Source organism: Peromyscus californicus, unplaced genomic scaffold (genome assembly GCF_007827085.1).
Source record: "Peromyscus californicus insignis strain IS unplaced genomic scaffold, ASM782708v3 Scaffold_10__1_contigs__length_136768540, whole genome shotgun sequence".
NCBI classification, from domain to species: domain Eukaryota; kingdom Metazoa; phylum Chordata; class Mammalia; order Rodentia; family Cricetidae; genus Peromyscus; species Peromyscus californicus.
In genome coordinates, this window is record NW_026294391.1 from 104,701,067 (window position 1) to 104,717,336 (window position 16,270).

Sequence of the window (16,270 nt, forward strand, 5' to 3'; positions counted from 1 at the left end):
TAACAGCTTTCAAAAAGGTGGAAGAGATTACTCTTACTCTCTGTCATCTCAAATTGTGGACAAGGTCCATTAAGCAGAGATGACAAGAATTTGGTTTTTCCACTAAACCTGTGAACACTTGAGTTTTGCTAACGAGCCTTTTTTAAAAGTTTGCTTTAAATATATCAGACTACCTATGTAATTTCAGAACTGTTATTATTCAGCCAATATTTTCTTCATAAATAGTCCAGAAACAAAATTCAACACCGCCTTACTGAATTTTCATAAATTCTTAATTAGTGGCATTCAAAATAATGAGGCCTTATTATACTCTGCTTAAGAAAGATTTCCACATGCGTTAATCTCTTTCTTCCTATGTTTATTTCTTAATCCTATGCCTTGGCCCACTCTGTGCCCTCAACTCCCACTGAAGCAGAGGGTACATCTAAAACCCACATGAAAATGTAAATCTAAGAAATAAATATGCGTGGTTGGTTTTATAAGAGTAAGAATTAACATTTAAAGCAATGGCAATTTGCTCTGATCTGTAATTTTGAGCTCCTGTGCTGAAATTGCTCATTTGGAAATTACCAAGTGCTTGGGTCTCGTTTGTGATCTTCTTCCTGCACACACCCAGCACACAAAGGAGTTATAATGACCAGCTGAGTCACTGCCGCCATCTCCCTGAAGCATGTTCTCCAAATGTCAATACCATTTTCTATGGTACAGTGAGGACGACTCTGAACCACAGCCTGCTTACACCACAGGGTAGGCCCAAGACAGCAGAGAACTTGGAGTGTGTTCAAAAGACATTTCCATCTCCCTTCATCCTCTGCTTCTGTAGTGGTTGAACTGTTATGTCATAGATAATTTGGGATTTGCAAATCATCTCTATCACTCGCTCCTGTTGGAAGTAGGGAGATTGTTTTGATAATATCTCAATAAAGCTGTCTATTGATGAAATTATATTCATTTATTATTTATAAATTCATATATACTCATTTATATTACAAATTCCTACAAGAAGCACAACTGGAGATATAAAATTAGAGATGTGAGCGTATGTAAAAAATGCCGTGCCATTGTGCTTTGTACTTTAGATACACTGCTCTTGGGGGTTTGTTTGCTTGCTTGCTTATTTGTCTGTCTGGTTTGGTTTGGGGATTTTTGAGACTGGATCTCATTGTGTACCTCAGGCTGGCCTTGGACTTTTGGCAATCCTCCTGCTTCAGCCTCCCAAATTCTGAGATGGATTAGCCCAAACCCAAGCATTTGATCTTTCCTTTCTTTGAACAGAGCTCCAGAATGTTAGTTGCTAATGGTTGTTGGATATAAATTAGCTAAGATGAACCAGGAACTCCTGGTAAATTTTATTCAGGAAAATGAAAGAACTCTCGAAACATAATTTTATTGAATAGTTTATAGACTCCCTAAGTAATCAAAGAGTAATACTCTGTGTTGGAGGCTGTCTTTCACAAAATCCAAGTGACATTACCTGGGTGACATAACTGATCTTGTTAAATAGTCACATCCACATATGGTTCAACCTGTTTTAAAAAGGCTTTATCACTAGTCAGTTTATTCCTCATTCTTTGTTATGGGCTTCTTTTAACCTCAAATTCTGAAGAATTATTAATTGAAAGATGAAAGAAATAACCTGCAACTGCAGCAGAGAAGATTGCAGCCAGACATAAGAAGTTCTTGGCATTTGTCCCATAGATATTTTGATAATGCATATCATGCCTTGATAAACACCTGTCCCCATGGCGCTCACAAATGATAGAATCTTTTCTCCTTTACAACAGAACACCAAAATGAAGGTGCCAACTATCTGGAGAGTTGGAGTTGAAGGTGTGAGTTTACCTGCTCTCTCCAGTGAATCAAGTTTGAAAAGACCCAATGGACTGTGAAAAGAAACTCAGTAGGATCTTTAACACCTACAGAAATACTTTGAAAAGGAAAAAAAAATTAGTATAGCTGTTTTTCCTTCCTTCAGGGTTTTCCATCCTTCAAGCAATTATGGAAGCAGCAGTGCAAAACAACTGGCAAGTGACGGCAAGGTCTGTGGGGAACATAAAGGACATCCAGGAGTTCAGACGCATCATTGAAGAGATGGACAGACGGCAGGAAAAACGATACTTGATTGACTGTGAAGTCGAAAGGATTAACACAATTTTGGAACAGGTATGTCTGAGATTTAGTCCACTCCCAGACTGCATGTTAAAGCATTATCCTGAGGCAGTTCCCATATCTGGTAATAAATTAAGTAGCCAACAGACTAAGCATGCCAACAGTTTTCTTAGTCTCTCTAATCCTTTTTTCCTCCCTAGTGGCTGCAGGAAAAAAAGAAAAGAAAATTCTAAGCCGATAAAAAAAAAATTGCATCATATGATTAATTTGAATCTCTCTGCAATTTAATGCTACATATCAGATAAATCCACCCCTCCACTCCTCTGTTTAATAGATAGCTGGTTATTTCAAAGTAATCCCCTTCCTTTCTTATATCTTCTTCCCAACAGGGAAAAGACAATAGATTAGGCAGGCTGACAGAGAGGAGTTTTGTTTCTCATTACTGGAATATGTACTTCCCCAAACCTTTCTAGGGAGCATCAGCTATTGATGATGAATGTGGGTAAATAGTTACCAGGTAAAGACTGTCTATATTATTCTAAGTTATCCCTCTGGGTTAGTGGAAGAGAAAGATAATAGTTTAAGGTATTTTAAATTTCATAAACTGTTTTATTAAAAAATCTTGGAAATAAATAAAAGTATTACATTCCAAAATTAACCAGACCCAAAGTCTATATAGGTCAATGAACTTCTATTTAGTTAGAACTGGCATTTGGAACAGAAACTGTGAAGAGTCACATTAAAATTTACACTTTCAGTATCAAACATTTTATGTATTTATCACCACCAAAACTAAAAAAATTGAATGTCAGAATTAGAATTAGAAAAACAATTAGCTTTATATCCTCTTTCATATCTCATGTCCATTACCTGCATCCAGTCCTTTCTCATCCCCTTAAATGTATCCTTTCTTGTTCTTTTTTGCACATTATACTATACCTTTCATATTGAGTATTAAAAATATGATGATATAATAAGGAAATGTTCTTGGTTTTAAAAGTGTGAACATTAAAAAAAGGAGCAAGCTAAATACACATGACACACAGATGAGCTTAAGCCAGACAAAATCCCAGCACTCAGAGGGGGAAGCAGACATGAAGCTCCACCCCTAACCAAGAAGTTTGATCCTTGTTGGGAGAAGAAATCAGTTTTCTCTAATGGAGTGTCACTGGCTATATCAACCACACTCCAGGGCAGGCCACATGCCCATGAGTAGTTGCTCAATACAAATTGGATTCCGTGTGTTTTTCTGGGTTTTTTTTCTTTTTAAGAGAAAGAAAGAACATGAAGTTGGGTGGATAGGGAGGAAGGAAAGGATCTTGAGGAGCTGAGGAAGGGGAGAGAACACCATTGGAATATATTATATGTAATTCCCGAAGAATAAAACATTTTAAAAGTATAAACAATTTTTTCAAAAAATTGAATAAGATAAAGGGGAAAATACAAAGGGCCAAGATGTTTTCATTATTAAGCATGAATATGGACATTTTAGACTGAAATTACTAGAAGTATTTGTACTAAGATATGTTTGGGATAGAGGTACAAACCGAAACGTGATGAAAGTTCACTACTTTCCTCAAAAGTCTCCCTTTGCCAGTTAATAACAAAGTGCCTGCTTTACCGTGAACAAAACTGTGAGGGAAACCTTCAGTTCTAATTCAACTCCAGTGTGCCTGGGAGCCAAAAGAGCTTCAGAGATCAAAATTATGGTGAGCAGTCATGGCCTGTGAGAGCTGCTTTATAGGAAATGAAATATTAGCAGTTTGTCGGATTCATTCCTATTAAGAAGAGAAGACAAAAAGAAAAAAAAGAGAGAAGAGGGATGGAGGGGGTGGGGGAAACTGCTGGTGCTGCTACAGGCTAGAAGTACAAAGCTGCTCCCTTGTTAAGTTCTGCACGGCTTTTAATGGCTAGTAGCTCACAGACAATCTAGAGCACAAGCCTGGTTAGTTCCTCAACTAACAATCTCCTGAGCAACACAAATGATCCATGCTCTCCCTCACTGGAAAAAAAAAAAAAACCTTCCTTTGATTTTTTCCGATCTTAAAAATGAGGAATCAGGTCAGTGATGCTGCTGCATGTACTACATGCCCTCCAAAATGTTTAGACCAAAATAGCCTTTTAGTGGGTGACCTACTTAATGGGCCCAAACAGAAGAACATCTCTCTTGTCACACTTTTTTGTTTTCCTTCTTTTCCATTGGGAACTTTGGCTTCTTGAATATCCAATATTCTCTGAAAGGTATGGACTGTGGAGTTTTTTAGTTCTGTGTAACGGAAATAGTGATGGGTAAAGCTCTGAGTTCTATATACCTCTGAAACCTTGGGCACTTAACTATCCATACCCCAGTTTCCTCATTTACATGATGGAAAAAACAAAATTTGCTCTACCACACAAGATTAGCACAACCCCCCTAGAAGGCATAAATTTTTGGAGAGAAATATCAGTATATAGGGGGAAAATCAAATTGCTAAAATCCAAAAATTCTGTTTTTCATGTCTCACTTTTCTGTCTTCCTTTCTTCTTAATGTACTTTCAAAATGTCCCTCAGGATGCCCTCTATGCCATTTTATTCATTTATCTTCTTTCAAAACAAAATAAAAGTGTCAACACATGTTTGCTTTCTTCACCATTGAGGAGCTCATATGTTCTGCAAAGTAGGGGCTAGAATGTGCCACAAAGTGCATGGTACACAATAAGGGATGGATGGTAGGATAGACACTTGATAAAGCACATTTTATTAAGTTTCTCTGAGCTTTGGCTACAGTTCCACCCAAAGCAGTGGTCCTCAACCTTCCCAAAGCTGTGAACCTTTAACACGGTTCATGTTGTGGTCACCCCCAACCACAAAATTATTTTGTTGCTACTTGATAACCATAATCTTGCTACTGTCATGAATTGTAATGTAAATATCTGATATGCAGAATATCTGATATGTGACCCCTAAAGGAGTTACAACCCACAGGTTGAGAACCACTGACCCAAAAAGAAAAAGTACTTGTAGCCGTATAAGGTGATTGTTAGACTACACATTTTTTAATCTTTAAAATACCAACTCCATTTATTTCGCTTCCAATGATAATAAAATTGTTGCTATTTATTTCCTTTTGCTAAAATTTATTTATTTATAAAATAATTTTATATTAACCAAATTTCTTAAACAACTTCAACGTGGCATTTCTTTAAAGAAAATGCTTTTTAAAAGAAATTGAATCCTTTCATTGGAATTTAGTCATTCTTCTGACAAACATCATGGTATAATACACAGATTTTATTACAATGATAACATTCATAAGGCAATGAGTATCAAGTCCTAAAAGACAGCCACATATTTTAAGTGTTTTCAATATCATTTAGGGTTTTTTCCTGGAAAAACTTCTACAGTCTTCTACAAAATTGTGTTTCATTTGACTCTCTGAGTTAAAAGAACCTCTGATGCCTTTACAACACAATAGATCAGATTTAAGCAGGTAATAATGGAAGTACGGTAGTGTAGTACAACTATTCAACTATCAGCAGATTTTCAATAAAGTTTTATATAACATAATGTCCACACCGCATTACATACATTACTATTTTCCTGTAAATATTCAAATAGTTATAAGAACAATAGAAATTCTTCTAACATTTTTTCCAGAGTTCTTTTTTTTAACTCTTCCAGGTCTTCATTTACTAGTAGAGAAGAAGAATCAGTTAGATGCTGATCTTTTATTAGTATCTCTGTGTAACAGTTAAGCTACAAGGAAGGTATGATACATTTACAACTGTGAGAATTACCATAGAAATTGACAGAGCTAGAGGCAAATGAGACCATGATAAGTAAGTTCTTAGAGCTCAGAGAATATCAGAAAACTGTAGCTCCAAACTCCAAGAATTAGAGCACTATTTAGTTTTATTTTTCCAATTTCAATAGTTCTTTTTTAAATCTTGTTGTAATATAACACCTCTCCCTTCCCTTTCTATCCTCCAAGCCCTCCCACATACCCTTCCAACTCTCCTTCAAATTCATAGCCTCTTTTTTCATTAATTGCTATTGCATGCATGTATGCATATGTATAGACATATGAGTGTGTGTGTATTCCTGGGGGGTGCACACATATGTGAGTGTGTGGGCATTTGTGTGCATGTGTGTAGAGGCCCAGAGTTGATTGATATCTTGTATCATTCTCCATCAATCTCCACTTCATTTATTGAGGTAGGTTCCCTCACTGAACCTAAAGCTCACTCTCAAGGGACTATGTCACCTTACCCCAGGAATATAGTCTGAATAGATTCAGTCACTTATTAGCTTTTTGACAAGGGGCAAATTACATGCCTGCCTGTATTTCTATATTCTCAAAATAAAACGTAAATAAAAACTATGCCTAGATAAGTTAATATGTACAAATCATTTGGAAAGGTCCCTGATACATAGTGTTGGTACTCCACTTTGATGCCAAAACAAAGCACTTTCACACAAATGGTCTCATTTGAACTGCACAATAGGATGCCAGCAGGGAAGATGTCTTTATTTCAGATTTATAAATGATAGATTGAGACTTGGAGACTTCTAGATGACTTGTCAAAATTTGACTTCCACGTACATTCAGTTGAGGCAAGACCAAGCCCCTACCCCCCCTCCCCCTGCATCAAGGCTGAGCAAGGTGTCCCACGATAGGTAATGGGCTCCAAAAAGCCAGCTCATGCACCAGGGATAGATCCTGATCCCACTGCCAAGGGCCCCTCAAACAAACCAAGCCTCACAACTGTCTCCCATATGCAGAGAATTACCAGACTTTGCTGACTCCCCAGGGGAGGCCTTGCCCTTTTGGAGGAGGGGATGGGGGACTAAGGCTTGGGGGAAGTGGGAGGAGGGATGAGAGGGGGATCTGTGGTTGGTATATAAAATGAATTTAAAAATTCTTAAATTTAAAAAAAATGAAATGTAAAAAAAAAAAATGACTTACAGTTCAATATCAGTGTGTGACAGAAGTGTGAAACCTGGGTCTTCTGACTCCCAGTCTAGTGTTCTTGTGTTAAACTGCACCATCTCCCTTAATTTCTAAGTTACTCATCAAATAACTCATCAAACTCGAATATGGCCCGCTCCATCAGCTTCTATCTTAAAATGATGGCAAAGCAATTAGAGATGATCCAAAGAAGAGTGGCAAGAAAATGACTAAAGCATTAGACAAGAGGGCCCGTGAGGAACGGCTCTATGAGTTGGGGTGGTTTATCTTGGTGAAAGAGAACAGTTTAGTCACCATGCTCAAGTATAAAGAGTTACCATAAAGAGGGCACTGACCAACTCTTCTGCATACCTAAGGACGACAGTACTACAGCAAATGAGCTTAACTAGACTAGAGAGACAGTCAGCACTAGGAAGGACTCATTATAAAGGAAAGGCAAGTGGAAGAAAGGAAAATCTCCCCAGTTCAGACTGAATGAGGGCAAGACTATGTTGAATTAGTGAAAAGTTAAGATTAACAAACTTTTTAAGATTGTTGTTCTAAAGTGCACACAAATTTCAAGTTCATACTGTGTGCTAGCAAATAAAGATCTGTATAGAAGACTTAATGAATAGGGGAAAAAAAGCTTCATTACTGGGTATCTGTGTTGCCAGGACTCATATCAGATACAAAACTCCATAGACACTCCTTTTATAAAGTGGCATCACATTTGCATGTGACATATTCATAACCACCTGTATAGTTTAATTCATTTCTAGACTGTTGATAATAATGAATAAAACATAAATGCTATATGTATTTGTTATGTTATTCAGGGGATAATGACAAGCAAAGGATCTATATGTATTTAGTAAAGATGTGGGTTTTTAAAAGTATTTTTGATCCCATGTTGGGTGAAGTCATAGATATAGAACCAGAGTTTACAGAGGGTTGACTGCAATTCTTAACTTGTCTGTGTATCATATAGCCAGAAAGTTATCCCCCTTAAAGACATTTAAATGTTCTCCATTTGTTTCTTTATCATATTTTTTCTTTTTCTAAACATTATTATTAGTATATCCTCTGCCTGAATGGACTAAATGAAACCCAAACCAATATGTTTCATTGTTCTACCCAGCAAAATGATAGAATATGTGAATTTTTTCGTGGTGCTTTCTTATGCCAAGGCATCTCTTCATGAGTCATATAAAAGAGCCTGTTAAGAAAACAATATGGAAGCAGGCCAACCCATAGCCCTTATTCCCAACGCTCCTGGCAGAACATTAAGTTGACTTACTACCACATAAGACAATCTGAGTTAGTCTCTAAGAATAGTTCTGTGTGTGGTACAGTTTGACTAAACATAAGCTTGGGAGGCAAAGACACATTGGTTCAAATCCTAGCTCTCTCACCATTCTATCATGTGACATTGAGGAAAATATCTGTTTGTTTAAGACTTAATTTCACTACTTAAACAATTGTCTCACTACCATCCTTCAATGGCTATTGAGGATCACACCAGGCAATGTGTAAAAAGCACAAAACACAGTGTTCAATCCTAGTAGTTACTCAATATCTGGTAACTGCAGCTATTTGCTCATGATGAGTTTCTTTGCTTAGGAAAATAAGCCACTTAAGGATTATTGCTCAAAAATGGTGTCCTTGTGGATTTTCCAGGCTATCAGTTCCATTTTGCGTCATATTGCATTTGGATCTCACTGAATTCATTATGTTCAAACACCTCTGCTTTTATCTTCAGTGAAACTTTAGGTAATGCACATTGATCAATCAACTCAAGCACTATTTGAAGATCAACTAGATTTTCAGCATGACTTAAAATAAAGGAATTAAAAATCTTGTGTCACATATGATAATTGGGCATTCTTAATAACAAAAAGTATTAAGTGCTTATAGTATTCCAGATACCATTTATGCAATATGAATATAGATACAGATATAGATTTAAAGGTAAACTATATACACATACACATATACACATATGTGTATTTTTAAAGTATATTTGATCCCATGTTGGGTGAAGTCATAGATATAGAACCAGAGGGTTGACTGCAAATTTATGTATGTATATATATATATATATATATATATATATGTGTGTGTGTGTGTGTGTGTGTGTGTGTGTGTGTGTGTGTGTGTGTGTGTGTAAAAATATGTATAACCCTGTAAGGTATATTGAAATATTATCTTCATTTTAAAAGATGAAGAAAAAGAGACCTAGAAGTCATACAACTAATAATTGGTGAGGCTAGAATTTGAACCCAGGGAATCTGGCTGCATACACAATTAATCACTGCACTAATTGGCCCTGCATTTGACTAAATTTTTCAGTTGGGGTTTATTCAACCAAAAGTTATAAGATAAGCATCCTGATGAGGCCTGAAGTGGCTTTGTTTACACAACAGGCATTTCACAGTTATTTTCTCCACTTGATGAGGAGTCATATCCCATTAACACAGAGAATTGAAAATACACCCTCAAATCGACGCTTTCCCAAAGTGCTCATTTGTAACAAACAGGTTCATTTCCTTACAGTACCAAAATAATCCAACTTTGGAATGAGACCCACAAAGTCATATATTTCGAGAAGGACTTGCCCAGAGTGATCTGTATATAAAACTAGCGTAGCTAAAGAACAGGCAAAGAATTGTGACCTTCGTTGTCTTACCAATGTCTTCTGGCAATATGTGACCAGCAATGCCCCACCCCCACCCCACCCCCACCTTAAAACCTAGAAAGCCAAGCATGAAATTGAAGTGTAAATATTTATTGAAGAAGTATTTCAGGTGGGTGCTTAGACTTGAGCATCAGGACTGCAAGGGCCACAGATCTTCCTCCTCCCGCCATCACCACTAGACCCTAAGGAGAGGAACTACTTCCTTAAGTGTCAAGCTTTCGAGGATTCCTTGTACCACAAACTCTGAAACACAAAAAATCTTTTCTTTCCCTGCGGTCTTAAGAGTGTTTGAAAGATTCGTGGCATGCTGAGCATCAGGGGACAAGGCAAAGAGAAGGCAGACACAAACACCAAACTGAAAGTGCCAAATCAGAACACACAGCCGCCCCAGGAAGTTTCAGAGGAGGTCAGGCCTGAAATTTGTGCCATAAAACAAGAGAAAATACACAGTGTTTCCAATTGGCTTTCCCAAACCAAAGTAGAGGACATTTAGGATCTAACTTTCTCCAAATAAGTTCATTCTCTATCTCCATGCTACTTATATCACAAAGCTTTGGAAGGCATAAAGAATGTTTTGGCATGGCCAAGTCAGAAAAGAGAGTTTCAGGGGACACTTAACTACCTTCTTAGATAATTTGAGAAACCACACTTATCAGATGTAGGGGAGATTTAGCCACCACAAGGTCTGAACACAGGTCTTCCTTTAGACCCTGCCCTGCACTATCCTGTCCCCACTCCAGCAGATTCCTGTATATAACAGGTAGGAGAGTTTGTTTGTCTTGAGGAGAACCTTATTCCATCAGCTTATGGCTTTATTTATAGAAACAATCTATAGAACATTGACTGGCACACAGGCCAAGCCAAAGAGTACTTTGTTTTAGGAATTTTAGCATTCGTATATGTTTGTGGCCCTTCACTTGGATTCTGGCAATGGGCCCAGATAATGTTAAGAACAATAATGCCATTTTCAGAATATACAGTTTGTTTTTGGAGTCAATTTTTTCTCTATTTCTCAGTTTTGTTCACCATAAATGTAGCCCTGAAGTTGCCTATAACGGTATTCTTTAGTGAGGCTAAGTTTAGGAGGGTTTTTTTTTTCAGTAGTAGACTTTCTTCCCCACTAATTTGACTACTATGAAAAATAAACTAGGCATCTGGTAGAACTGGAAGAGAACAATACTCTCATTACTTCTTTAGAAGATAATACCCTTCCATATTCTCACTGGAGTGGGTGAAAGGGGATCCCAGATAACCTTCCTGATGCCCTCATCTATTTTGCTTTAACCTCTAGACATTCTCTTTTACCCTACTGAAAATTTGGAAAAGAAAATAGTGGTAGCTGCAGAGAATTATAACCTGTCAAAGTGCTGAGAATAAGTGACTATATAGGGATACAGAGGTGGCTCAGCAGGTAAGAGCACTGGCTGCTCTTGCAGAGGACCAGCCTTTAGTTCCCACATTGAGTGGCAGTCATTTCAGGTATACTGATAATTTCCTCTGGCACCCACACGCACATGGTGCACATACAGACAAGCAGGTATGCACACAAACACATAAATAATTAAGTGACTGTTGAATGCTCAGCCATAAATGGTACATGTCTATTACACCATCACAGGTTCAGGGAAAAGCACAGAAGACAAGGTCAGTGGGGGAACAGAAAGAACGTAAGAGCTGGAGGAAGAAGTGGCTCCTTGTGGTATGCTGGTTCCCTGGTACAAGAGGCTATCAAACAATCAAACTTATAGCAGCTGTGATTGGCGGGAGGCAACACACAAGCTTTTGTTCACCAACCTCTTGCTATGAGGGAGGATGGGAACTCATTGGTTTCTACAGGCAGTTAATGGTTACTGGGGAAGGAAGAGATACTTTCTTCAGTGGTGTAGTCCATGATCTTGAAAGAAACCCCTCTTCCACGCTTCTTTTAGTAACCTTAACGAAATTCATTGGCCACACAAAAAGGACATGTTATAGAGCAGGTTTATTCCCTACTGCCAGTGAATATCTAAGTCATGTAATATGTTGAATGGTTAAAGTGTATAATATTAAGCAAGAACATGAAATCATCATGTCTTCAGGTTAAGAACTAGAGATCACTAGATATCATGATTGGTTAAGTAACAAAGGGGGTCCTTGAAAAGGATTAATGAGACATGCAAATTACAGAGAGAAACTTAAAATCGTTGGAAATGGGGAAAGAAATGACACAGCCCAAGGAGCACACACTAGGAGGTGAAAGGAGGCCAAAAATTCTTTTTCTACACACTGATCTATATTTGAAAGCTTGTCTATAGGAGACTGGGAAAGAGGGAAATAAGAATGCTGTCTCTCTGGCTACTTCTAGATTCAACAATAAAAGAAAATATCCTCCTCTTCTTTGTTTTCCTGTACCATTTTTTCCCTGTTTCCATGCTTAACATTGTGGAAACACTTGAATAAATACTTTGAAGCAAAAATAAATACACTCCCAAACTCTAGGACAGCATTGCCAAAGCAAACCATACTGCTCGATTACCTGAAAATATCCATTGTAAACATGACTTCTCTCAATTTCAACCTAATGTGCTCTCTAGCCTTAAGTGAGTAGGACTCTGTACTTGAACTGAAATCCTTCAGTATGTTAGGTGACTTGGACAATCACTGGCAGTAAAAAAATAAACTTGCTCCCTAACATGCAACAATGTTTATCCTGGGAGCTGGCAACAGACAGTAGTAGTCTACATTGAGGGACTTTAGCTTTGGCTTATTAAAACAGATGGCTTGATTATCTGGTCATACTTCCCCTAAACTGGCTTGGTGAATATTTAGAAGCAAATCCCCTCTGGGAAAAGAAAAAGAAAAAACTCATTCAAGATCATTACTTTGGAACGGAAAGACTCTTGTTTGTTTCAGATGATAGAAATTGTTGGCCTCAAAAAGGAAATGTTCCTAGTAGACCAACAGTTTCCTCTTCTCATTTTTAAAAATCTGATAGCTCATTATTCACTTGATTATTTCCTAGGAGGCTTGAAGGGATATTTTAAAAATCAACAAAAATTCTAATTACTTTTCATTAACTAACTTCAGAGTTCCTTCTGAAAATTCTCAAGGACTAAGACTCTTTGAGATGAAGGAAGATATCCAGGAGTTTTATAAAGCAGAATATACAAGCTTGAGGCAGGAGACCTGGGTTTTAGCCCCAAACCATAAGACTTCAAAATGTACCTCATTTCCTAATCCTAAAGCAAATGTGTTAAATGTTCCAATAGACTTCCAGGTCCAAGAAACTATGATTCCCAGTGCTTTGAAAAACAGGATAGAGAATTAATTAATGAGATATTGACTGAGGGGATAGGGATCGTATATCTCAGTGGTAAAGTATGTGTAATGCCGTGGGTTTAATGACAGGGAGGTAAGGCAGTGGGAGAGAATGGGGGAAGGGAGAAAGGGAGAAAAAAAGAAAGTTTAAAAAACAGAAATGGGGAGGAAAAGAAAAGGAGAGAGAGAACAGATCCCTTTTGTCTTACCTCATGCTAAATGTGGTAAGTAGAAAATAGTAGTCTTCCTTCCTAAGGAAGTTTACAGTCTAACAAGCTGATAAGGAAACACAATCATTCTGGAAGGCAGAATATGACAACTATCGCAAATGTGTGAGTCAACTTTCTTGCTTTCTCGGATTGCCAGCTAGTGACCGTCATTAAATGGTTTTTGCTGACTGAGGTTCTGGAAAGGCTGAACATCAGGGAGCTTTTCTGAGACTTGGGAAAACAGATGATAAGGAGAATGAGATAACATACCCTTAAGGCCACAATACCACTAGGAAGTTCATCATTTACCTCTGTCCTTAGAGCACAGAACAATGCATGTCCCTGTTAATAAGAGTTTATGTTTGATCAAAACTAGTACCACATACATATGGATATAAATATCACATCAGCCCTTCCAGAAAATGCCTAGGGAAAATTCCTATTAATTAAAGGCTTCTGGTAGTTGGATTCTGATTAACTGAGATTTGTTTGTTCATTACAAACCTATCCTAAGTCCCTGGCTATATCCACATCAACTACTATCCTCCTGCTTGCATGCCCTTTGCATATAGAAACATCAAGGGGAAAACAGAATAAAAATGCATATTGAATCAAGACATACTCACCCTTCCCACGTAACATCAGAATTTTAGGACTAAGTCTGGTACTTTATTCCCAGATCTTAAACATAGGAACCAATACAAATATAACAATAAAACAGATGTAAATATCATTTTTGTTTTTAGTTGACCCTGTTACAAATCAAATGGGAATTCAAAATAGCTATATTTAAACCAAAAATAGAAGAAAGCCTTAACCAAGTATAGCCATGTTATCCCGCTATAGGAAGTGCATGTATTTTCTATTGACACAGAAAGAAAGCCCCCAACACGCCTGAGTTTGTGTGGCTTCCACTGTGAACACCTTAGTTCAATCTTTGCAGACACTGAGAGTTTGACAGTCAGTCCTGCGGGTTTCAATTACTGGCTTGGAAACACTAAGTATTTTTTAAATCACCATTGGGCTTTATTAGTAAATTTTCTCAGATTAAGAGCAACAAAAATGTAGTAATTAGAAAGTTTTTCATGCAGCTGCATGATTAGAGGAGCTCTTTACTAGATTCTAACAGATGTTACAACAAACCGTTTGAAGAATGCTGTGAGAACCACAGTTCATAAAAGCAACACAAAAGCTAGCTATTGTTCAAACCCGTTGCCATAGGACCCTTATATTTAAAATAATTTAGACCTCTAAGTTCCCCTACAGAAAGGCACCAAGCAAATGCAAAATAAGAACCACAACAAAAAAAAAAAAACGTGCAGATTTGACTTCCTCACCATGCTAACAGTGAGAGGCAAATGCAAATGATAGAGCCATGCAAATATCTGTACTTTCATGCTACTGAGTGTGGAAACAGCCGTAAACAAGCAAGACATTATAATAAAACACTCATTTGACCTTTCCAGTTCAATGAATCTTCTCCTTGTTGGGACACCTTTGCCTCAGTCCAGATATGGCAGGGTCAAACTGTCTTTGCCCAAAGGTCACAACAAATTGACAACTGAAAGGAACCATGCAATGGTCTAGACAGGGCAAGGCATTAAGTAGATTGGTAGCACCTAGTGTCATATCACTAGGAGCAGAGCTAAAATAGAAGGTGGTAGCCAAACACTACTATTCTATTATCAACCTTTTTTTTCTTTTTTTTTTTTTGAGACAGACACTCACTATGTACCTCTAGCTAGCCTGGAACTAGCCGTGTAGACCAGGCTTGCCTCAAACTCACAGAGATCTGCCTGCCTCTGCTTCTCAAGTACACCACCATGCCCAGCCAACTTACTTTTAATAAACATATATAGCTATCAAATAGCCTCCCAACTGAGCGAATATTACCCGTTTCACTCTGAAAAATAGTAGCATCTGATCAAGTATCTTCTGAAGAACATAGCTCGAGGCCAAAGATTAAAACTCTACATAAGTGCTTTTTCAAAATCATGTCTGCCCTTGCACAGCCCCCTCATCTTTTTGTCACTTTAGTGATGTCAGCCATGAAATATAAAAAGAAAAAAATCCTTCCCTGCCCTACCAGCATGACTTTAGGATGAATCAGGCAGTTTCTCTAAGGCGTTCTAAGATGCCTATTGAGGGCAAGTCTACAAATATAAGGCATTATAATTAGAATCACGTACCTCACTTCATGAGGAGGAGTGAATGAATGAAGGGAAGAACTTGTGATCGTGCAGCCTGAGAACTCAAAAAGGACAAAAGTGCCTATAACCTGAAGGAGTCTGACCTGGCTGAGTCAGAGAGGAGTTCAGTGACACACCTGTGACAACCACAAGGACATTCTCAGAACGTAGGGAGTCTTCCGGTTTGTCTTTGCAGCATGATACTACATTCCCATAGTCATCATTAAGGTTTAGATTTGAGAGTGGCACCAAAACAGTGATAATTATTTCATTTTTTTTATTTCATTGTGGTGCAGTAGGCAAAATGCATCTTGCCTAACACAGTAAGGTGAACTGGTTATACAAAGTACTGTTCAAGCTAAGGTGCATGAACTGAAATTGTTTTCATGTCTTTAGTTGAATCTTTTGTAGCAGTCTTAGCTGTAGCTGTATCTAAATTGTTGTTAATAACTCGGAAGGGCCAAGCATCGTGATACATGCCTTTCATCCTAGCACTCATGAGGCAGAGTCACTTGTAACTGAGTCCCTGGCCAGCCTGCTCTGCATAGCAAGCTCCAAGGTAGACAGGGCTACATAGTGAAACTCTGTCTTTAGAAAAGTGGAGCAAGAAGTGGGGCTCCTGACAAAATTCACTATTGGTAGAAGATATGCCTGCCAAGTTTAAGACTGTGAACACCAGGAAAAGTGAATAAGCGATTTGCACATTGTACACTGTACTACCCCTTTGAAGGTAAATAAGAGAAAAGAATCATAATACAATGGGACTTCAGTACTACAATGTCTTGGATTAAGAGATGAAAATCAGACACGTTGAAAGAATGTCTAGACAGTCAAAGAGGATAC

The 16,270-nt window shown here is 37.8% G+C and overlaps 1 protein-coding gene across 7 annotated transcripts in view; it reads left to right on the top strand.

Annotated features, from left to right (window-relative positions):
* Gria3 (glutamate ionotropic receptor AMPA type subunit 3) overlaps positions 1-16,270 on the top strand; it is a 277,312-nt gene that overhangs the window by 130,361 nt on the left and 130,681 nt on the right. For all 7 annotated transcript variants that reach the window (XR_008218287.1, XM_052738461.1, XM_052738452.1 and 4 more), the window contains one exon: positions 1,976-2,163. Coding sequence is in view for 6 of the 7 variants with exons in the window: in XM_052738461.1 (XP_052594421.1) it covers positions 1,976-2,163 (188 nt within the window). In the remaining variant the exon portion in view is untranslated. The remainder of the gene's footprint in view (positions 1-1,975; positions 2,164-16,270) is intronic.